General features: G+C 32.2%; 1 protein-coding gene across 50 annotated transcripts; it reads right to left on the bottom strand.

The window, feature by feature from the left end:
* Positions 1 to 943: 943 nt before the first annotated feature.
* Positions 944 to 23,158, bottom strand: LOC105436330. Of its 50 annotated transcripts, none has more exons than XR_004219235.1 (12): positions 22,971 to 23,150; positions 22,782 to 22,849; positions 22,592 to 22,659; positions 22,402 to 22,469; positions 22,212 to 22,279; positions 22,055 to 22,122; positions 21,898 to 21,965; positions 21,741 to 21,808; positions 21,553 to 21,624; positions 21,317 to 21,386; positions 1,235 to 1,329; positions 944 to 1,150 (listed from the first exon to the last, which is right to left on the bottom strand). XR_004219235.1 is itself a non-coding variant. In XM_031889873.1 (9 exons), the coding sequence occupies exons 1-7, from the start codon at positions 22,971 to 22,973 to the stop codon at positions 21,911 to 21,913; spliced, it is 426 nt and encodes a 141-aa protein (XP_031745733.1). In that variant the 5' UTR covers positions 22,974 to 23,158; the 3' UTR covers positions 21,549 to 21,624; positions 21,741 to 21,808; positions 21,898 to 21,910. The 50 variants fall into 50 exon arrangements, 5 of the variants coding, with proteins under 5 accessions (XP_031745735.1, XP_031745737.1, XP_031745734.1 ...); XR_004219239.1 differs by having other exon boundaries at positions 1,235 to 1,310; XR_004219237.1 differs by having other exon boundaries at positions 944 to 1,118; positions 1,235 to 1,310.
* Between the last annotated feature and the right edge of the window lie 1,648 nt (positions 23,159 to 24,806).

Here is a 24,806-nt window from a genome sequence, read left to right as displayed (position 1 = left end):
TTATTGTTTGAACTTTTCAACACTACAAGAATAAACATCTTTGTTGACGACCATACGCGTTGGCTTAGACTCACAAACACGTCAACGGTAGTTAATAAGCCAACACACGGAAAACTACCGACAGTGTTGTCGAGAGATAAGCGTTGGGAGAGGATGTCTTAGCGCATAATACACGTCGTCTTCTAATTTTATGTTCTATATGGTTTTTCAATTTTAAACATCACTGTCACTTTGTTTTCGATCTATAAACATTAATAAGAAAATGAAAACGATGTTCTCAAAATAGTGACGTAATTGAAACCCTACCACACAATGTATAGATATTTTGTAAAATTTATCCTAGGTTTATTTAGCAACATGGCCCCACGTGGAAATTAATAAGTCCCAACCTCATTAAAAGTAGAAGAAGAAGATGATGGTGGTGATTATGGCAAACAAAGAAAAGAAAGTAGAACGTAACAGAAAAGAAAACATAACGTAAAAGAAAAGAAAACAGAATCTGTGGCGATGTTGGCGGCGATGTTGGTGAACGTTTTTCTGTCGTCGATCCAATCTGTGTCGAGGAAAGTATCATCGATGTGCTTTTCCTGACATACATGCCGACGTCAAGATAACCTTCCCGACATGTTTTGGGGTTTTTGCCGACATGGAGCTACATTGGAGAAGACCCTATTTCTTATAGTGTTTGTTAGGTAAGGGTAAGTGTAATTTTTGAATGAAATCTGATTGATCACTCTCTGTTTGTCAACCAAATTGTGGTTTTTTTTACAGATTTGGGCATGGACCCCATTATGTCAGTACATATGCAAAACACAAGTAAAATGCTTGACCTAATCACTTGGAGCAAAACACAAATAAAATGCTTGACGAAACACAAGTAAAATGCTTGACGTAATCACCTAGAGTCCACTTTTTAAATTACCATTGGTTCATTTCCATTAGATTGAAATAAGTATGACCAAAGTCCTAACGATTAGGCATGGATAAGTGTTTAATCAAACATTTAAGTGCGATTTCTCTTTAGGTTGATAAAACAACCATAGGGTTTGACATTTTGTATTATTAACTTCGAACTAATTGGTTCAAATTCCCTCACCCCATTCATTAATATAGTATACCTGTGGAAGAAAAGACAAAGAAAAAGAATATTCTAACATCATTATAAATAATTTATTTGTTTAAAGTTGGCCCGACATCAATTAAGAAACACTCCAACTGATCAATACACACATACTTTAGAAAACGAACTTTTTGATGAAATCTAATCATAAAGGCCATCAGTGCCACTAGAGCAAGAATACATCAGCTACCTGCATGAAAAAATTGGGCCTCCAACCATTCAAAAATAAAACTGAATTAGCCTTACAAAAAGTCTTCAAAATTGAAGATAAGAAAGAAATATGAAATCTAAAATGGGGCTGCACTTCACTAGGATCATTATCCCAAAGATATCACAAAATACACAAACCCCTAGTGAGTCATACAAACAAACCTTTCTCACAAAAGGGGTTGGGGTTGGAGGAAAATTTCAATCCAACAAGTTCAAATAAAAAATAACATACCAATAAAAAAAGACAATGAATAAATATTCAGTAATCATAAAAAGTACCTTAATTTGCCTACTTTCTTAAGTCTTATCTCCTTGACCAATTCTCTACAATTCCATATGAAGGATTGTTAGACATCTTTGGCTAATCTTTCTCTTAGTGTACTATCTTAATTCCTAATCCATTTTGATAATCTTGGCTCTTCATTTCAAAAGTTAAAGACCAATGCCACACTTTAATGCAAAATTAAAATATCCTTACAGCTCTATCTGTACCATTTACAGTCCTCCATGTTGTTTTTACCATATACATTAGTATAGCCAACTTTTCTTTTCCAATGACCATGTCCATGGAAAATAATCAAATTCATTAAACAAAAGCATAATCGAATAGGCTAATATTTCTCTTAGTGCATTATATCTCTAACTCTTAATCCACTCTGATAATCTTTATCTAAACATTGACTCTTCAATCCAAAGTTATAGTCGAATGCCACACTTCAATCCAAAATTCAAATATCTTTACTTCTCTATTTGTACCATTTATAGTCATTCATGTTCTTTTTACCATAGTATAGCCAACTTTTCTTTTTCAATGACCATGTCCATGGAAAATAATCAAATTCATTAAACAAAAACTTAATCCAATAGGCTAATCTTTCTCTTAGTGCACTATCTTAACTCTAAATCCATTATGGGAATCTGTTTTCCAAACATTGGCTTTGCATTTCTCCTTGTTGAACAAACTATGTTTGCATGGTTAAACTACATGCCATTTTTCAAACTCCAAACTAGTAACTTTTCATTCACGATAAACTCAAAACAGTTTCTCAAAATCAACTTAATACAACTATGCTCTGAAGTTTTCTTGTTCTTTCCTCAATACCTTCATCCTAAAACCATTCATTGTGTTTAGAATAAACTTATCTTAACTATGTATTTAGTTCCCTTTAAAGTCACCAACACATAACTTAAAACTTGAGCTCTCATATCATCTAACCACTTTACTTTTCTATCTAAGTTGAAGTCTTTACTTTAGCACAAAACAATTTTAACAAATAAAATTCTAAAAGTATTGTTTACAAAATAACTATCCATAAACTCAGTTCAATAAAAAATAAAATAAAACCATAGGCAGAAGCAAATTTTATGAAAACTAGGCCCCCTTATAACGGTCACATATCCTTTTTGTCCCTTGTCGATCTATTTCTCGTATTACCTGTACCATAACAATCTCGTGATCCCGTAGGATGCACATAATCAGTCTTGTGCTCCAAATAACGCACTTATCAGTCTAGTGCCCCTAAAGGATACACAACAAGTGGTGATTCCGTGGGACACCTGCAAGGCACACTACCCCATAGAAAAAGCTAACCATTTCCCCTCAATCATTTTAATAATTCATAACAATCACATCAAATCACAGTTAAAACTATCGACATTTCTCCTTTACAAACACCAGTACACATCACAGTTCAATCAATCATACTAAACATCAATCATATTTAAATTTACATATCAATCAACCCATCTCTGTCCAATTTAACATCTTAAACAGTCAAGTCCAAATGCAGTCCAAGTTGGTTGCCATCCACATATAATTATTTTAGTCCAACAAATATACAGTCAATTTACTCATACCAGTACATAAATCATTCATTAGCATAACGGTTTCTTGAACAAATGAGCATCACCCACCTCACAAATGAGCATCACCCACCTCAGTTAATTCAGCCAACAGTACACTACCTATACTTTAACATAACAATCAACCATCCTCAAATTCAATCAATTCAGTCAATTCCATCAACACATTCCGTTTACATATAACAATTGAGTTCTTTTAATCATTGAAATTTACATATGGTTCCAGTAGTAGAAATCTCTTTATCTTAACATCACTTAAGCTTCCTTAGCAAACTAAAGTGCCATGAACCAACTTAAACATAATTAACCAAAAATCAATCACTTCCTCAAAAAAATACATCCATTCAATTCATCCTATATGTAATTTCCACAACTTACCCAAAAAGTGGAGAATCGAACTCCAACGAAGCTTACGACGAAACTCAAGGATCCTAACACCAATTCACCAATATCGCTTTCAAGAAGAAACATCAATTCGACCAATTAAACAAACATCACACCTCAATGTATTTACTATCAATCATTTCTCAAAACAATGGCAAAGAGAGATGAAAACTCACCTCATCCCTTAAATAAAAATTTTATCCATTTGGCTAATCTCACCATTAGTCAAAGTAAGAAAGTAGAAAAAGAAAATACCAAATTAAAATACAAGAAAAAACACAAGAAATGTGATAAAGGCGGTGATGATTATTGGCTTAGTTTTTAGCAGCGAATGCTACAAAAAAGTATTTATTACCCCATCATACCCTAGTCCGGCTCTAGGGTAATGATGGGTAATACAAACTTCTTGGTACGAACTCTTCTAAACGCTAAATCAATAATCATCACAGCCTTCTCACTTTTCATGTTTTTTTCCTATCTTCAATTTTGGTATTTTCTTTTTCCACTTTCTTACGTTGGCATTTCTCCTTTCCACTTTCTCTTTACGGCCTCAACACTTGATCCAATTTGATAATCCTTTCTCCAAAAGATGGCAACCTATTAGGCCTCTTTTCTTGGTTCCCTTAAATACACCTATTAGGCTTTACAACTTTCTCCACTAATCCTTAAAAAACTTTTAATACTTTAACCTATGCCAATGCGAATCTCCAAATATAACAAACTTCATGTCCAAGCCAAAGCCACAATTGCAAAAACTAAACGGATGCCTCATCTTTGTCCGTCATTTCATCACTTATTTTGTCCAAAAAAAGACAAGAACTCTTCATTCAAAAGTTGAACTTCAATCTCATACTAATCTACTTTATTAGACCGATAGGAACTTTTCTCTTGCACCAATAAACCCAAACCCATTTTATGTTTAGGTTTCATTTACATGAAACTCTTCCAATGAATTACTCCATCATCCACCACACTCTTTGTGTCTTTTCTCCCCTCTTTAAATTCACAATCTCTAATGTTATCTTCTCGTATAAAACATCATGGCAAGTAGTTGCCAATCCTAAAAAGTACCAAAGCTTTTCCATCTTCTTAAACTCTTCATCCAATTTTATACTTCTTTGGTTCCAATTACTCAAATACCATTTATTCTAATGTCTCCTTTCTTTGTTTAGAATGATCTGAAAACTCTTTTCATGATCGGTCCAATTACTCCTTTTCAGAAAATGAGTTTCTCTTGCATTTTGTCAGAAAATCTTGTAGAACCCTAGAAACCATATACCAACGAATCTCACATTTGACCATTTCATTTTTAATTATATACTATACTGTTAATGTTTGGTCTTAGATCAATTTCCACGGTCAATTGTCAGCTACTGAAATAAAGTATCTTAGTTTGTCCATTATATTAGCACTTTAGTGAATTTGCTAATCTTTCTTCACAAAAATGGCAAGAATTCTATCAAAAACTTGGAAGTCCAAAATTTGATACTTTAGTATGAAACTCCTTTATTCACACTTATCTTCCCATCTCCTTACAGATAACCATGGCCTTATACAAACTTATCTCTTTGCCTTCTTCAATACCTAATAAACTCAGCAATTCCATAAGATTGCCCGTTATCTAACTTATAACCAACAGAATTGAACTTTGAATTAGCGCCAATTACCCAAAGAACTTTCATTCAAGTACTTCTTTTAATTAAAAACCTTCATACCTCTTTTTCTAGGTTCCTTTAAATACACCTATTAGGCTTATACGCTTCTCCACTAATCCTTTAAAACTTTTAATACTCAAAACCTTGTGCCAATGAATCTCCAAATATAACAAACTTCATGTCCAAGCGAAAGCCACAACTGCGAAAACCAAACGGATGCCTTATCTCTGTCCATCTTAACATTTCAAAACTTATTTCATCCAAAGAAAGCCAATAACTATTCTTTCAAAAATTGAAGTTCAATCTCATACTAGTCTACCTTATTAGACCAATAGGACATTTCTCTTGCACCAATTAACCCAAAAACTATTTATTTTAGAGTTTCACTTACTTGAAAGTTTTTTTGATGAATTACTCCATCATCCACCGCACTCCATGTTTCTTCTCTACCCTTTTTCATTTTGCAATCTCTAACATTATCTTGTCGTATAAACATGGTGGCAAGTTGTTGCCAAATCCAAAAAACATCAAAGCTTTTCCTTGTTCACAACTCTCCATCCAATTTTATACTTCTTTGGGTCCAACTACCCAAATAACTTTTATTCTAATGTCTTCCTTCTTTGTTTATAATTCTCTCAAAACCCCTTCCAAGATCTGTCCAATTACTCCCTTTAGGAAAATGAGTTTCTCTTGCATTTATAAAAAAAATCTTGTGGATCCCTCAAAACCATAACTGTTTTAGATCACTAGGACTCTTCAACCAACTCTTGGTCCATCTGTTTCAGAAGATTACCTAATAATGAGGAAATATTAGATTTTCAAACCTCGTTGAGTCAGATTTCTTCTTAACAGCCAGCCTCCTTATATTCTAACTTTTCTTTTTGTGTCGTCTATAGTCCCTCCATGTTGTCTTTTTTCAATATCATTTCATTAGCCAAATGACTTTTCGCTATATTCATATCAACGAAAAATCACCATAGAGCTTATAAATAAAACCTTGATCCAATTGGCTAATCTGACTCTTAGTGCACTATTTCAACACTAATTCAAGTTGATAATCATTTCTCAAAACAATGGCAAAGAGATATGAGCACTCACCCATCCCTTAAATAAAAATTTAATCCATTAGGCTAATCTCACCGTTAGTCAAAGTAAGAAAGTAGAAAAAGAAAATACCAAATTAAAATACAAGAAAAAAACAAGAAATTTGATAAAAGCGGTGATGATTATTGGCTTAGTTTTTAGGAGCGAATGCTACAAAAAGTATTTATTTCCCATCATACCCTAGTCCGGCTCTAGGGTAATGATGGGTAATACAAACTTTTTGGTACGAACTCTTCTAAAAGCTAAATCAATAATCATCACAGCCTTCTCACTTCTCATGTTTTTTTCCTATCTTCAATTTTGGTATTTTCTTCTTCTACTTTCTGACTTCAATATTTCCCCCTTTCCACTTTCTCTTTTCCTCCTTTCCACTTTCTCTTTTCCTCCTTTCCACTTTCTCTCCTACTGCTTCAACACTTGATCCAATTTGATAATCCTTTCTTCAAAAGATGGCAACCTATTAGGCCTCTTTTCTTGGTTCCTTTAAATACACATATTAGGCTTACAAGTTTCTCCACCAATCCTTCAAAAACTTTTAATACTCTACCTTCTACCAATGAAAATGTCCAAATATAACCAACTTCATGTCCAAGCCAAAGCCAGAACTGTGAAGAAAATCAAATAGGTGCCCCATCTCTGTCCATCTTAACATTTCATTACTTATTTCATCCAAAGAAGGACAAGAACACTTCATTCAAAAGTCGAACTTCAATCTCATATTAACCTTATTAGACCAAAAGAAACTTTACTCCTGCACCAATTAACCCAAGCACTTGTTATTTTAGAGTTTCATTTACTAAAAATCTTTTCAATGAATTACTCCATGATCCACCACACTCCATGTGCTTTTCCCCTCTTTAAATTCATAATTTCTCCTATAAGATATCACGGCAATTTGGCAAATCTTAAAAGTATCATGTTTCTCCAAGTTGTGAACTCTCCATCCAATTTTATACTCCTTTATCCAAAGAATGTCTAGACCTCACCAAACGCCAAAACGTGGAAGTACAATCATATAGTTGAATAATAGAAAATTCTTTTATTATAACTTATTTTCCTTATGTAACATAACGATTCAACCCAACAAATCCAAAACCTTTTCTGTTAATATTGTGTACAATCAAACTTTTCTCTTCAACTATTCTTTTTTAGACTTGTGAGTTTCTTAACATTTAAAATCCAAAATCATAAAAATGTATCTTCAATTCCAAAAAACTCCTGAATAAATATTAATTTGTACCCTCATATTTGAAAACCAAATGGAATGCTCAAGTCCATTTTATTCCAAACAAATTCTTCAAATAATACTTCAATTTTCAGTTTTGATATTGATTTAAATAAATACTCTTGATCCACCATATACTTCCGTATCTCTTTTCCTTTAGCATATAATCTTGAATTCTAACATCATTTTTCGTGAAAATTGTAGCCAATTATAAGAAAGTACCTTAATTTGTCCATTTTCTCAACTCTTCATCCAATTGTTTAATGTTTCATCGAATAGAACGCTTCCATAAAAAATAGGAGTCCAATATCATACCATATACTAATCCATAATTCTCTAATTGTACTTATCTTCCTCCCACATTACATACATAACACTTCAACTCAACAAGTGACCAAATACGATGCAACTTTTCTTCGCTTCCAATTACCCAAATACCTTTTCTTCTAATGCCTCCTTTCTTTGTTTAGAACTGTCTCAAACCTCTTTCCATCATATGTCCAATTACTCCTTTTAGGAGAATGAGTTTCTCTTGCACTTATCCAAGAATATTGTTGAACCATAAATACCATATACCAATGAATCTCCATGTGACTTTTTCATTCTTAATGGCACACTCTAATGTTATCGTCAGGTCTCAAATCAATCTCCATAGCCAATTGTCAGCTACTCAAAGAAAGTAGCTTAGTTTGTCCATTTCATTAGCACTTCAATGAGTTTGCTAATCTTTCTTCCAAAGAATGACAAGAAATCTATCAAAAACTTGAAGTCCAATATCGTACTTTAATTTGAAATTCCCTTATTCAAACTTATCTTCCTATCTACTTGAAGATAATCATTCTCTTATTCAACTTATCTTTGGGTCTCCTTTAATACCTAACAAACTCAGCAATTCCATAAGATTGCCCCTTATCTAGCTTATAACCAACAGAATCTAACTTTGCACTTGCACCAATTACCCGAAAGAATTTTTATTCAAGTACTCCCTTTAATTAAAAACCTTCAGACCTCTTTTCTTAGTTTGTCCATTTCATTAGTCAAGTCTCAAATCAATCTCCATAGCCAATTGTCAGCTACTCAAAGAAAGTATCTTAGTTTGTCCATTTCATTAGCACTTCAATGAGTTTGCTAATCTTTCTTCCAAAGAATGACAAGAAATCTATCAAAAACTTGAAGTCCGAAATCGTACTTTAATTTGAAATTCCCTTATTCAAACTTATCTTCCTATCTACTTGAAGATAATCATTCTCTTATTCAACTTATCTTTGGGTCTCCTTTAATACCTAACAAACTCAGCAATTCCATAAGATTGCCCCTTATCTAGCTTATAACCAACAGAATCTATCTTTGCACTTGCACCAATTACCCGAAAGAATTTTTATTCAAGTACTCCCTTTAATTAAAAACCTTCAGACCTCTTTTCTTGGTTCCTTTAAAAACACCTATTAGGCTTATAAGTTTCTTCACCAATCCTTCAAAAACTTTTAATACTCAAAACATATATATTATTATTTATTTTAAAATTAGAGTTCAATGCTCCATTCCTAACCACTAAGACAATAAAGGATGTTATAATTTCATTCCTTGCTCATCAACTTCTCTCAAACCCGTCTTTACAATCAGTCCTACTATTTGACTCACCTACTCTTTGAAACAAAAACACTATATATATCGACAAAGAACACATAAAAACAAAACAAAGATATTCCCATGAAGCAATATTTAAAACAGTTCTGTATATGTATAAAATAATCCTAGGTAGTTTATCATAAACAAACAATTTCCTACGACTACGAAGCAAAGCTATTCAGTCATTAAACTTCTAACAAAACCACTGAAAATGTTCAAGTCGAATGTCACACTTCAATTCAAAACTCAAATATCTTGACTTCTCTATTTGTGCCATTTATAGTCCTCCATTTATTTTTACCAATTACATTAGTATAGCCAACTTTTCTTTTTCCAATAACCACGTCCATGGGAAATCACCAAATTTGTTAAATAAAAACTAAAAATCCAATTGGCTAGTCTTTCTCTTAGTGCACTATCTTAACTCTTAATCCATTATGATAATCTTTTCTCTAAACATTGACTCTTCATTCCAAAAGTTAAAAGCCAATGTCACACTTCAATCCAAAAATCAAATGTCCTTACTTCTCTATTTGTGTCATTTATGATCTTCTATGTTCTTTTTACCAATATTGCAATAGTATGGCCCAGTTTTCTTTTTCCAATAACCATGTACATGGCAAATCACCAAATTCGTTTAATTAAAACTTAATTCAATTGGCTAATATTTCTCTTAGTGCACTATCTTAACTCTTAATCCATTTTGATAATCTTTTCTCTGAACATTGGCTCTTCATTCCAAAAGTTGAAGTCCAATGCCACACTTAAATGCAAAACTCAAATATCCTTACTTCTCTATTTGTCCCATTTATAGTCCTCCATGTTCTTTTTATACTTTAGTATAAAATTCCTTTATTCAAACTTATCTTCCCATCTCCTTACATAATCATGGCCTTATACAAACTTATCTTCCTGCCTTCTTCAATACCTAACAAACTAAGCAATTCCATAAGATTGCCCGTAATCAGCTTATAATAAACAGAATCGAACCAGCATTAGCGTTAATTACCCAAAGATCTTTCATTCAAGTACTTCCTTTAATTAAAAACCTCCATACTTCTTTTTTTGGTTCCATTAGATACACCTATTAGGCTTATACGCTTCTCCACCAATCCTTCAAAACTTTTAATACTCCAAAACCTTGTGCCAATGAATCTCCACAAATATAACAAACTTCATGTCCAAGCGAAAGCCACTACTCCGAAAACCAAATGGATACCTTATCTCTGTCCATCTTAACATTTCGTAACTTATTTCATCCAAAGAAAGCAAATAACTCTTCATTCAAAAATTTAAGTTCAATCTCATCCGACACCTTATTACACCAATGGGACCTTTCTCTTGCACAAATTAACCCAAAAGCAGAGAGGATAGTTCTTTTAATTCTCTTCTTGGTTTTTCGTACTTTTCATTCTGAAATTGATCTATTCCTTACTGCAATCGTTGAAGTTTATATCCATACAATACGAACACAACTTGGTGATCTATCATAATCCAATTGACTAATCTTACAATTAAGGAACTATTTTAACACTTAATTCATCGTAATCCTTTCTCCAAGCATTGGCTCTTCATTCCAAAAGTTAAAAGTCCAAATGCCACACTTCAATCCAAAACTCAAATATCGAACTATTTTAACACTTAATTCATCGTAATCCTTTCTCCAAGCATTGGCTCTTCATTCCAAAAGTTAAAGTCCAAATGCCACACTTCAATCCAAAACTCAAATATCCTTACTTCTTTATTTGTTTCCTTTATAGTCCTCCATGTTCTTTTTACCAATTATATTAGTATAGCCAACATTTCTTCTTCCACTAACCATATCCATGGCAAATCACCAAATTCCTTAAACAAAATCCTAAATCCAAATGGCTAATCTTTCTCGTAGTGCACTATCTTAACTCTAAATCCATTATGGTAATCTGTTTTCAAAACAAGTAATCTGTTTTCAAAACATTGGCTCTTCATTCCAAAAGTTAAAAGTTGAATGTCACACATCAATCAAAAAATCAAATATCCTTACTTCTATATTTGTGCCTTTTATGGTCCTTCATGTTCTTTATACCAATTACATTAGTATAGCCAACTTTTCTTGTTCCAATAATCATGTCAACAACAAATCACCAAATTCGTTAAATAAAAACTTAATCCAATTGGCTAATCTTCCTCTTAGTGCACTATCTTTAACTCTTAATTCATTCTGATAATCTTTTCTCGAAACAATGGTTATTCATTCCAAAAGTTAAAATTGAATAACACTTAACAATCCAAAACTCAAATATCCTTACTTCTCTATTTGTGCCATTTCTGGTCCTCCACGTTCTTTTTGCCAATTACATTAGTTCAGCAAACTTTTCTTTTTCCAATAACCATATCCATGGAAATCACCAAATTTGTTAAATAAATCCACACTTCTATATTTGTGTCGATTATAGTCCTCCATGTTCTTTTTACAATTTACTTTAGTATAGCCAACTTTTTTTTCCAACAACCATGTCCATTGGAAATCACCAAATTCGTTAAACAAAAACTTAATCTATTCACAATTTAAATGCATAATCTCAGCACAAATCCATTTTGATATTTCTTTCTCAAAACAATTGGCTAGAGTTCTTTAATCCAAAACTTGAATCTCAACGTCACACTTCAATCCAAAACTCTTATATTCTAACTTTTCTTTTTGTGTCGTCTATAGTCCTCCATGTTGTCTTTTTTCAATATCATTTCATTAGCCAAATGACTTTTCGCTATATTCATATCAACGAAAAATTACCATAGAGCTTAAATAAAACCTTGATCCAATTGGCTAATATGACTCTTAGTGCACTATTTCAACACTAATTCAAGTTGATAATCATTTCTCAAAACAATGGCAAAGAGAACTCACCTCATCCCTTAAATAAAAATTTTATCCATTTGGCTAATCTCACCATTAGTCAAAGTAAGAAAGTAGAAAAAGAAAATAACAAATTAAAATACAAGAAAAAACAAGAAATGTGTTAAAAGCGGTGATGATTATTGGCTTAGTTTTTAGCAGCGAATGCTACAAAAAAGTATTTAGTACCCATCATACCCTAGTCCGGCTCTAGGGTAATGATGGGTAATACAAACTTCTTGGTACGAACTCTTCTAAACGCTAAATCAATAATCATCACAGACTTCTCACTTTTCATGTTTTTTTCCTATCTTTAATTTTGATATTTTCTTTTTCCACTTTCTTACATTGGCATTTCCCCTTTCCACTTTCTCTTTACGGCCTCGACACTTGATCCAATTTGATAATCCTTTCTCCAAAAGATGGCAACCTATTAGGCCTCTTTTCTTGGTTCCTTAAATACACCTATTAGGCTTTACAACTTTCTCCACTAATCCTTAAAAAACTTTTAATACTTTAACCTATGCCAATGCGAATCTCCAAATATAACAAACTTCATGTCCAAGCCAAAGCCACAATTGCAAAAACTAAACGGATGCCTCATCTTTGTCCGTCATTTCATCACTTATTTTGTCCAAAAAAAGACAAGAACTCTTCATTCAAAAGTTGAACTTCAATCTCATACTAATCTACTTTATTAGACCGATAGGAACTTTTCTCTTGCACCAATAAACCCAAACCCATTTTATGTTTAGGTTTCATTTACATGAAACTCTTCCAATGAATTACTCCATCATCCACCACACTCTTTGTGTCTTTTCTCCCCTCTTTAAATTCACAATCTCTAATGTTATCTTCTCGTATAAAACATCATGGCAAGTAGTTGCCAATCCTAAAAAGTACCAAAGCTTTTCCATCTTCTTAAACTCTTCATCCAATTTTATACTTCTTTGGTTCCAATTACTCAAATACCTTTTATTCTAATGTCTCCTTTCTTTGTTTAGAATGATCTGAAAACTCTTTTCATGATCGGTCCAATTACTCCTTTTCAGAAAATGAGTTTCTCTTGCATTTTGTCAGACAATCTTGTAGAACCCTAGAAACCATATACCAACGAATCTCACATTTGACCATTTCATTTTTAATTATATACTATACTGTTAATGTTTTGGACTTAGATCAATTTCCACGGTCAATTGTCAGCTACTGAAATAAAGTATCTTAGTTTGTCCATTTATTAGCACTTTAGTGAATTTGCTAATTTCTTCCAAAAATGGCAAGAAATCTATCAAAAACTTGAAGTCGAAATCGTACTTTTATTTGAAATTCCCTTATTCAAATTATCTTCCTATCTACTTGAAGATAATCATTCTCTTATTCAACTTATCTTTTGGTCTCTTTAATACCTAACAAACTCAGCAATTCCATAAGATTGCCTTATCTAGCTTATAACCAACAGAATCTATCTTTGCACTTGCACCAATTACCCGAAAGAATTTTTATTCAAGTACTCCTTTAATTAAAAACCTTCAGACCTCTTTTCTTGGTTCTTTTAAAAAACCTATTAGTTTATAAGTTTCTTCACAATCCTTCAAAAACTTTTAATACTCAAAACATATATATTTATTATTTATTTTAAAATTAGAGTTCAATGCTCCATTCCTAACCACTAAGACATAAAGGATGTTATAATTTCATTCCTTGCTCATCAATCTCTCAACCCGTCTTACAATCAGTCCTACTATTTGACTCACCTACTCTTTGAAACAAAAACACATATATATATCGACAAAGAACACATAAAAACAAAACAAAGATATTCCATGAAGCAATATTTAAAACAGTTCTGTATATGTATAAAATAATCCTAGGTAGTTTATCATAAACAAACAATTTCCTACGACTACGAAGCAAAGCTATTCAGTCATTAAACTTCTAACAAAACCACTGAAATGTTCAAGTCGAATGTCACACTTCAATTCAAAACTCAAATATCTTGACTTCTCTATTTGTGCCATTTATAGTCCTCCATTTATTTTTACCAATTACATTAGTATAGCCAACTTTTCTTTTTCCAATAACCACGTCCATGGGAAATCACCAAATTTGTTAAATAAAAACTAAAAATCCAATTGGCTAGTCTTTCTCTTAGTGCACTATCTTAACTCTTAATCCATTATGATAATCTTTTCTCTAAACATTGACTCTTCATTCCAAAAGTTAAAAGCCAATGTCACACTTCAATCCAAAAATCAAATGTCCTTACTTCTCTATTTGTGTCATTTATGATCTTCTATGTTCTTTTTTACCAATATTGCAATAGTATGGCCCAGTTTTCTTTTCCAATAACCATGTACATGGCAAATCACCAAATTCGTTTAATTAAAACTTAATTCAATTGGCTAATATTTCTCTTAGTGCACTATCTTAACTCTTAATCCATTTTGATAATCTTTTCTCTGAACATTGGCTCTTCATTCCAAAAGTTGAAGTCCAATGCCACACTTAAATGCAAAACTCAAATATCCTTACTTCTCTATTTGTCCCATTTATAGTCCTCCATGTTCTTTTTATATTTAGTATAAATTCCTTTATTCAAACTTATCTTCCCATCTCCTTACATAATCATGGCCTTATACAAACTTATCTTCCTGCCTTCTTCAATACCTAACAAACTAAGCAATTCCATAGATTGCCCGTAATCAGCTTATAATAAACAGAATCGAACCAGCATTAGCGTTAATTACCCAAAGATCTTTCATTCAAGTACTTCCTTTAATTAAAAACCTCCATACTTCTTTTTTTGGTTCCATTAGATACACCTATTAGGCTTATACGCTTCTCCACCAATCCTTCAAAACTTTTAATACTCCAAAACCTTGTGCCAATGAATCTCCACAAATATAACAAACTTCATGTCCAAGCGAAAGCCACTACTCCGAAAACCAAATGGATACCTTATCTCTGTCCATCTTAACATTTCGTAACTTATTTCATCCAAAGAAAGCAAATAACTCTTCATTCAAAATTTAAGTTCAATCTCATCCGACACCTTATTACACCAATGGGACCTTTCTCTTGCACAAATTAACCAAAAGCAGAGAGGATAGTTCTTTTAATTCTCTTCTTGTTTTTCGTACTTTTCATTCTGAAATTGATCTATTCCTTACTGCAATCGTTGAAGTTTATATCCATACAATACGAACACAACTTGGTGATCTATATAATCCAATTGACTAATCTTACAATTAAGGAACTATTTTAACACTTAATTCATCGTAATCCTTCTCCAAGCATTGGCTCTTCATTCCAAAGTTAAAAGTCCAAATGCCACACTTCAATCAAAACTCAAATATCGAACTATTTTAACACTTAATTCATCGTAATCCTTTCTCCAAGCATTGGCTCTTCATTCCAAAAAGTTAGTCCAAATGCCACACTTCAATCCAAACTCAAATATCCTTACTTCTTTATTTGTTTCCTTTTAGTCCTCCATGTTCTTTTTACCAATTATATTAGTATAGCCAACATTTCTTCTTCACTAACCATATCCATGGCAAATCACCAAATTCCTTAAACAAAATCCTAAATCCAAATGGCTAATCTTTCTCGTAGTGCACTATCTTAACTCTAAATCCATTATGGTAATCTGTTTTCAAAACAAGTAATCTGTTTTCAAAACATTGGCTCTTCATTCAAAAAGTTAAAAGTTGAATGTCACACATCAATCAAAAAATCAAATATCCTTACTTCTATATTTGTGCCTTTTATGGTCCTTCATGTTCTTTATACCAATTACATTAGTATAGCCAACTTTTCTTGTTCCAATAATCATGTCAACAACAAATCACCAAATTCGTTAAATAAAAACTTAATCCAATTGGCTAATCTTCTCTTAGTGCACTATCTTTAACTCTTAATTCATTCTGATAATCTTTTCTCGAAACAATGGTTATTCATTCCAAAAGTTAAAATTGAATAACACTTAACAATCCAAAACTCAAATATCCTTACTTCTCTATTTGTGCCATTTCTGGTCCTCCACGTTCTTTTTGCCAATTACATTAGTTCAGCAAACTTTTCTTTTTCCAATAACCATATCCATGGAAATCACCAAATTTGTTAAATAAATCCACACTTCTATATTTGTGTCGATTATAGTCCTCCATGTTCTTTTTACAATTTACTTTAGTATAGCCAACTTTTTTTTCCAACAACCATGTCCATTGGAAATCACCAAATTCGTTAAACAAAAACTTAATCTATTCACAATTTAAATGCATAATCTCAGCACAAATCCATTTTGATATTTCTTTCTCAAAACAATTGGCTAGAGTTCTTTAATCCAAAACTTGAATCTCAACGTCACACTTCAATCCAAAACTCTTATATTCTAACTTTTCTTTTGTGTGTCGTCTATAGTCCTCCATGTGTCTTTTTTCAATATCATTTCATTAGCAAATGACTTTTCGCTATATTCATATCAACGAAAAATTACCATAGAGCTTAAATAAAACCTTGATCCAATTGGCTAATATGACTCTTAGTGCACTATTTCAACACTAATTCAAGTTGATAATCATTTCTCAAAACAATGGCAAAGAGAACTCACCTCATCCCTTAAATAAAAATTTTATCCATTTGGCTAATCTCACCATTAGTCAAAGTAAGAAAGTAGAAAAAGAAAAAACAAATTAAAATACAAGAAAAAACAAGAAATGTGTTAAAAGCGGTGATGATTATTGGCTTAGTTTTTAGCAGCGAATGCTACAAAAAAGTATTTAGTACCCATCATACCCTAGTCCGGCTCTAGGGTAATGATGGGTAATACAAACTTCTTGGTACGAACTCTTCTAAACGCTAAATCAATAATCATCACAGACTTCTCACTTTTCATGTTTTTTTCCTATCTTTAATTTTGATATTTTCTTTTTCCACTTTCTTACATTGGCATTTCCCCTTTCCACTTTCTCTTTACGGCCTCGACACTTGATCCAATTTGATAATCCTTTCTCCAAAAGATGGCAACCTATTAGGCCTCTTTTCTTGGTTCCCTTAAATACACCTATTAGGCTTTACAACTTTCTCCACTAATCCTTAAAAAACTTTTAATACTTTAACCTATGCCAATGCGAATCTCCAAATATACAAACTTCATGTCCAAGCCAAAGCCACAATTGCAAAAACTAAACGGATGCCTCATCTTTGTCCGTCATTTCATCACTTATTTTGTCCAAAAAAAGACAAGAACTCTTCATTCAAAAGTTGAACTTCAATCTCATACTAATCTACTTTATTAGACCGATAGGAACTTTTCTCTTGCACCAATAAACCCAAACCCATTTTATGTTTAGGTTTCATTTACATGAAACTCTTCCAATGAATTACTCCATCATCCACCACACTCTTTGTGTCTTTTCTCCCCTCTTTAAATTCACAATCTCTAATGTTATCTTCTCGTATAAAACATCATGGCAAGTAGTTGCCAATCCTAAAAAGTACCAAAGCTTTTCCATCTTCTTAAACTCTTCATCCAATTTTATACTTCTTTGGTTCCAATTACTCAAATACCTTTTATTCTAATGTCTCCTTTCTTTGTTTAGAATGATCTGAAAACTCTTTTCATGATCGGTCCAATTACTCCTTTTCAGAAAATGAGTTTCTCTTGCATTTTGTCAGACAATCTTGTAGAACCCTAGAAACCATATACCAACGAATCTCACATTTGACCATTTCATTTTTAATTATATACTATACTGTTAATGTTTGGACTTAGATCAATTTCCACGGTCAAATTGTCAGCTACTGAAATAAAGTATCTTAGTTTGTCCATTATATTAGCACTTTAGTGAATTTGCTAATCTTTCTTCACAAAAATGGCAAGAATTCTATCAAAAACTTGGAAGTCCAAAATTTGATACTTTAGTATGAAACTCCTTTATTCACACTTATCTTCCCATCTCCTTACGGATAACCATGGCCTTATACAAACTTATCTCTTTGCCTTCTTCAATACCTAATAAACTCAGCAATTCCATAAGATTGCCCGTTATCTAACTTATAACCAACAGAATTGAACTTTGAATTAGCGCCAATTACCCAAAGAACTTTCATTCAAGTACTTCTTTTAATTAAAAACCTTCATACCTCTTTTTCTAGGTTCCTTTAAATACACCTATTAGGCTTATACGCTTCTCCACTAATCCTTTAAAACTTTTAATACTCAAAACCTTGTGCCAATGAATCTCCAAATATAACAAACTTCATGTCCAAGCGAAAGCCACAACTGCGAAAACCAAACGGATGCCTTATCTCTGTCCATCTTAACATTTCAAAACTTATTTCATCCAAAGAAAGCCAATAACTATTCTTTCAAAAATTGAAGTTCAATCTCATACTAGTCTACCTTATTAGACCAATAGGACCTTTCTCTTGCACCAATTAACCCAAAAACTATTTATTTTAGAGTTTCACTTACTTGAAAGTTTTTTTGATGAATTACTCCATCATCCACCGCACTCCATGTTTCTTCTCTACCCTTTTTCATTTTGCAATCTCTAACATTATCTTGTCGTATAAACATGGTGGCAAGTTGTTGCCAAATCCAAAAAACATCAAAGCTTTTCCTTGTTCACAACTCTCCATCCAATTTTATACTTCTTTGGGTCCAACTACCCAAATAACTTTTATTCTAATGTCTTCCTTCTTTGTTTATAATTCTCTCAAAACCCCTTCCAAGATCTGTCCAATTACTCCCTTTAGGAAAATGAGTTTCTCTTGCATTTATAAAAAAATCTTGTGGATCCCTCAAAACCATAACTGTTTTAGATCACTAGGACTCTTCAACCAACTCTTGGTCCATCTGTTTCAGAAGATTACCTAATAATGAGGAAATATTAGATTTTCAAACCTCGTTGAGTCAGATTTCTTCTTAACAGCCAGCCTCCTTATATTCTAACTTTTCTTTTTGTGTCGTCTATAGTCCCTCCATGTTGTCTTTTTTCAATATCATTTCATTAGCCAAATGACTTTTCGCTATATTCATATCAACGAAAAATCACCATAGAGCTTATAAATAAAACCTTGATCCAATTGGCTAATCTGACTCTTAGTGCACTATTTCAACACTAATTCAAGTTGATAATCATTTCTCAAAACAATGGCAAAGAGATATGAGCACTCACCCCATCCCTTAAATAAAAATTTAATCCATTAGGCTAATCTCACCGTTAGTCAAAGTAAGAAAGTAGAAAAAGAAAATACCAAATTAAAATACAAGAAAAAAACAAGAAATTTGATAAAAGCGGTGATGATTATTGGCTTAGTTTTTAGGAGCGAATGCTACCAAAAAGTATTTATTTCCCATCATACCCTAGTCCGGCTCTAGGTAATGATGGGTAATACAAACTTTTTGGTACGAACTCTTCTAAAAGCTAAATCAATAATCATCACAGCCTTCTCACTTTTCATGTTTTTTTCCTATCTTCAATTTTGGTATTTTCTTCTTCTACTTTCTTACTTCAATATTTCCCCCTTTCCACTTTCTCTTTTCCTCCTTTCCTACTGCTTCAACACTTGATCCAATTTGATAATCCTTTCTTCAAAAGATGGCAACCTATTAGGCCTCTTTTCTTGGTTCCTTTAAATACACATATTAGGCTTACAAGTTTCTCCACTAATCCTTCAAAAACTTTTAATACTCTACCTTCTACCAATGAAAATGTCCAAATATAACCAACTTCATGTCCAAGCCAAAGCCAGAACTGTGAAGAAAATCAAATAGGTGCCCCATCTCTGTCCATCTTAACATTTCATTACTTATTTCATCCAAAGAAGGACAAGAACACTTCATTCAAAAGTCGAACTTCAATCTCATATTAACCTTATTAGACCAAAAGAAACTTTACTCCTGCACCAATTAACCCAAGCACTTGTTATTTTAGAGTTTCATTTACTAAAAATCTTTTCAATGAATTACTCCATGATCCACCACACTCCATGTGCTTTTCCCTCTTTAAATTCATAATTTCTCCTATAAGATATCACGGCAATTTGGCAAATCTTAAAAGTATCATGTTTCTCCAAGTTGTGAACTCTCCATCCAATTTTATACTCCTTTATCCAAAGAATGTCTAGACCTCACCAAACGCCAAAACGTGGAAGTACAATCATATAGTTGAATAATAGAAAATTCTTTTATTATAACTTATTTTCCTTATGTAACATAAGGATTCAACCCAACAAATCCAAAACCTTTTCTGTTAATATTGTGTACAATCAAACTTTTCTCTTCAACTATTCTTTTTTAGACTTGTGAGTTTCCTAACATTTAAAATCCAAAATCATAAAAATGTATCTTCAATTCCAAAAAACTCCTGAATAAATATTAATTTATACCCTCATATTTGAAAACCAAATGGAATGCTTCAATTCCAAACAAATTTTTCGCATAATACTTCAATTTTCAGTTTTGATATTGATTTAAATAAATACTCTTGATCCACCATATACTTCCGTATCTCTTTTCCTTTAGCATATAATCTTCCTTCAAAGAATGACAAGAAATCTATCAAAAACTTGAAGTCCAATATCGTACTTTAATTTGAAATTCCCTTATTCAAACTTATCTTCCTATCTACTTGAAGATAATCATTCTCTTATTCAACTTATCTTTGGTCTCCTTTAATACCTAACAAACTCAGCAATTCCATAAGATTGCCCTTATCTAGCTTATAACCAACAGAATCTAACTTTGCACTTGCACCAATTACCCGAAAGATTTTTTATTCAAGTACTCCTTTAATTAAAACCTTCAGACCTCTTTTCTTGGTTCCTTTAAAAACACCTATTAGGCTTATAAGTTTCTTCACCAATCCTTCAAAAACTTTTAATACTCAAAACATTTATATTATTTATTTCTTTTTAAATTAGAGTTCAATGCTCCATTCCTAACCACTAAGACAAAAAGGATGTTATAATTTCATTCCTTGCTCATCAGCTTTTCTCAAACCCGTCTCTACAATCAGTCCTCCTATTTGACTCACCTACTCTTTGAAACAAAAACACTATATCTATCGACTACGAAGCAATATTTAAAACAATTCTGTATATGTATAAAATAATCCTAGGTAGTTTATCATAAACAAACAATTTCCTACGACTACGAAGCAAAGCTATTAAGTCATTAAAACTTCTAACAAAACCACTGAAAATGTATATTCATGGAATTTCATCAATTTAAATTCACTTACAGCAGAAGAAGCTTACACTTTTTCCAGACCCTGTCTTTTACTCCTCAGCTAACCAAGTTTATTCTTCTACCTGTAAAAGAAAACATAATGTAAAGAATATGTCTAAAAGTAAGAATTTGTAAAACTTAATTATGAGAAAATAAAACAAGATGTGTCCTTCTTAGGCAAATTAAACCAGTGAACAGGAAAAGAAAACACCCTAATTGGAAAAATCCTTAATCGGAATAGATGCCTACCGTAAGATTTCATCTAGGAAAACACTCTCCGTCCGCCAGATTGCATTGCGTGAAGAGAGAAGAACTTGTAAACTTAATTATGAGAAAATAAAACAAGATGAGTCCATCATAGGTAAATTAAACCAGTGAACAAAAGAAGAAAAAAAATCCTAATTCGAAAAATCCATAATCGGAATATAGACGCCTACCGTAAGATTTCATCTAGGAAAACAATCTCCGTCGTCTGGATTGCATTGCCTGAAGAAGAGAGGAGAACCTGTAAACTTAATTATGAGAAAATAAAACAAGATCTGTCCATCATAGGTAAATTAAACCAGTGAACAAAAGAAGAATATAGACGCCTACCGTAAGATTTCATCTAGGAAAACAATCTCCGTCGTCTGGATTGCATTGCCTGAAGAAGAGAGGAGAACCTGCAAACTTAATTATAAGAAAATAAAACAAGATCTGTCCATCATAGGTATATTAAACCAGTGAACAAAAGAAGAATATAGACGCCTACCGTAAGATTTCATCTAGGAAAACAATCTCCGTCGTCTGGATTGCATTGCCTGAAGAAGAGAGGAGAACCTGCAAACTTAATTATAAGAAAATAAAACAAGATCTGTCCATCATAGGTATATTAAACCAGTGAACAAAAGAAGAATATAGACGCCTACCGTAAGATTTCATCTAGGAAAACAATCTCCGTCGTCTGGATTGCATTGCCTGAAGAAGAGAGGAGAACCTGTAAACTTAATTATAAGAAAATAAAACAAGATCTGTCCATCATAGGTATATTAAACCAGTGAACAAAAGAAAAAAAAAAACCTAATTCGAAAAATCCTTAATCGGATTATAGACGCCTACCGTAAGATTTCATCTAGGAAAACAATCTCCGTCGTCTGGATTGCATTGCCTGAAGAAGAGAGGAGAACCTGTAAACTTAATTATGAGAAAATAAAACAAGATCTGTCCATCATAGGTAAATTAAACCAGTGAACAAAAGAAAAAAAAAACCCTAATTCGAAAAATCCTTAATCGGAATATAGACGCCTACCGTAAGATTTCATCTAGGAAAACAATCTCCGTCGTCTGGATTGCATTGCCTGAAGAAGAGAGGAGAACCTGTAAACTTAATTATGAGAAAATAAAACAAGATCTGTCCATCATAGGTAAATTAAACCAGTGAACAAAAGAAAAAAAAAACCCTAATTCGAAAAATCCTTAATCGGAATATAGACGCCTACCGTAAGATTTCATCTAGGAAAACAATCTCCGTCGTCTGGATTGCATTGCCTGAAGAAGAGAGAAGAACCTGTAAACTTAATTATGAGAAAATAAAACAAGATCTGTCCTTCATATGTAAAATAAACCAGTGAACAGAAAAAAGAAAAACCCTAATTCAAAAAATCCTTAATCGGAATAGAGACGCCTACCATAAGATTTCATTTAGGAAAAAAATCTCCGTCTGCCGGTTGCATTGCCTGAAGAAGAGAGTAGAGAGTGGAGAAGAAAATAGGAACTGAAACAAGCGCCGGGAGATTGGTGCCTTTTGACCGTGGAAGAGAGAGCAACGGCTGTTTTATTTTCTTGTGGAGAAAGAAGCCTCTCGAGCAGAAGTATTTAAAAAAGACTTGAAGTGTTCCAAAGTATTTCAAAAGCTATTGGGCTATTGGGCTATTGGGCTATTGGACCATTGGTTGGTGTGTTTCCAAGGCCTCCTTGTATGGTGGGTGCTAGAATGAGTCCATGAGCCTAAATGTGCAACTAATTGCTTCATCTTTCCTACATTTGTTTTTGGACCTTTATCATTGTATACATATTAAAATCTTTTGTTTAAAAGAAAATTAGTAATGTATCATGTTGTCATGTATTGCATAGGGGAAAAACCTTCTCTAAACCCCTAACAATTGGTTTTTTACTTTTGAACAAAGTGACATATTATAAAAAAATTATATCAACAAGCGTTTTCATTTTGAGATCATATCCTTCTTTGGAATTTTTTGTGACACAATTTCATATAATTCTAACTGACATTGAAGTAAAAAGTACAAGTTCTATATTATTGAACTATGTTCGTGTTGTTCATAATTTTACCGTGTATAAATACATAATTAGTTTTTAAACTCAATTAAAATATATGTTTGCATTTTGGAATCCATAATTATTTTAAACTTTTAATTTTTTTTTCTTAAAATTTAAAAGTTTTTAAAAATTAGCTAACATTCTCTATAAATATAAACTTTTAAAATGTATATTCTGTTTCCTAATTTTTTTAATTTATTTTAGTTTGTCACTCTTTGATTTTTCTCCCTAACCTTGAAGGTTCGATTATCCTTCCTTGTAATGAAAAAGTTTGTTTTAGTTCCAACCTCTAAACTTAAAAGAAAAAAAAAAAATCATTTGTGATTTACTACGTTGCTTTTCTTTCTAAAGTTCTCTTTCTTCAATGGTTGCTTTTCATAACTTCTTGACCGACATCATTGATTTGTTAAAACTAAAAAAAAAAGTTAATTTTTTTAAACGGGTTTAGCTCAAATTTAATTGGTACGTTATTTCATTCTAGACATGAGAGATTTGACCTCACGTCTTCACAACTCAAAACAATAATAATTATATCAACTTTTTTAAATTACGAAAGTCAAAACAAATATTTTAAAGTCTCAAAACTAAATTAAAATAAAAACTCATGTATTGTCACCTATTATTTTACAACTTGAATAACTATCTCTCTACTCATAAATATTGGTAATAAACCACGCAAACCTCTATACTGATTATTTACTATCTACGTTGTTCGAAGATTATATTATGTAAAGAAATATACGCAAACATTAAAGACTAAACACATGTACTTAGCTTATATCATCCATGACATAGTTATTATTACAACGAACAAGTCTAATATGAAGTGTATATGTGTAACTAGAAAATCTTATAGTCATTTTCAAAGTGACCTAAGCTATTGTCATTGTCATAAATCATAATTGTAGGTTGAAATTACCAATCATTGACTTGGCCCCAAATTGGTCTCTCAATAGTCGGTGGTCATTTTCATAGAACTTTCCTATACACACTAACATAATACCCATCTCAATTTTTCCACTCTCTTCTCTAAAGTCTAAAGAGTTGATCTTCTATCATCCAATCCTTTAAACAAATGCTTTAATTTCATATCGTCTGGTTCCGTGTACTTCAAGTTCCATTTGGTTCATTGTGATGTTTATTTTCATTTTTATATTTTTAATTTTAGTTCATCTTATCTTTGTACT

This window comes from Cucumis sativus, unplaced genomic scaffold (genome assembly GCF_000004075.3).
Source record: "Cucumis sativus cultivar 9930 unplaced genomic scaffold, Cucumber_9930_V3 scaffold72, whole genome shotgun sequence".
Taxonomy (NCBI): Eukaryota; Viridiplantae; Streptophyta; class Magnoliopsida; order Cucurbitales; family Cucurbitaceae; genus Cucumis; species Cucumis sativus.
The sequence above is the reverse complement of the archived record's forward strand: the minus strand, read 5'-3'. Positions and strand labels throughout refer to the sequence as shown.

What these genes read in the sequence shown, in the direction of transcription:
- LOC105436330 (XM_031889873.1), bottom strand. An exon ending in TTCCTAGATGAAATCTTACG is followed by an intron (nt 22,287 to 22,401) that starts GTAGGCGTCTAT and finishes CTTATAATTAAG; the next exon opens with TTTACAGGTTCTCCTCTCTT. An exon ending in TTCCTAGATGAAATCTTACG is followed by an intron (nt 22,130 to 22,211) that starts GTAGGCGTCTAT and finishes CTTATAATTAAG; the next exon opens with TTTGCAGGTTCTCCTCTCTT.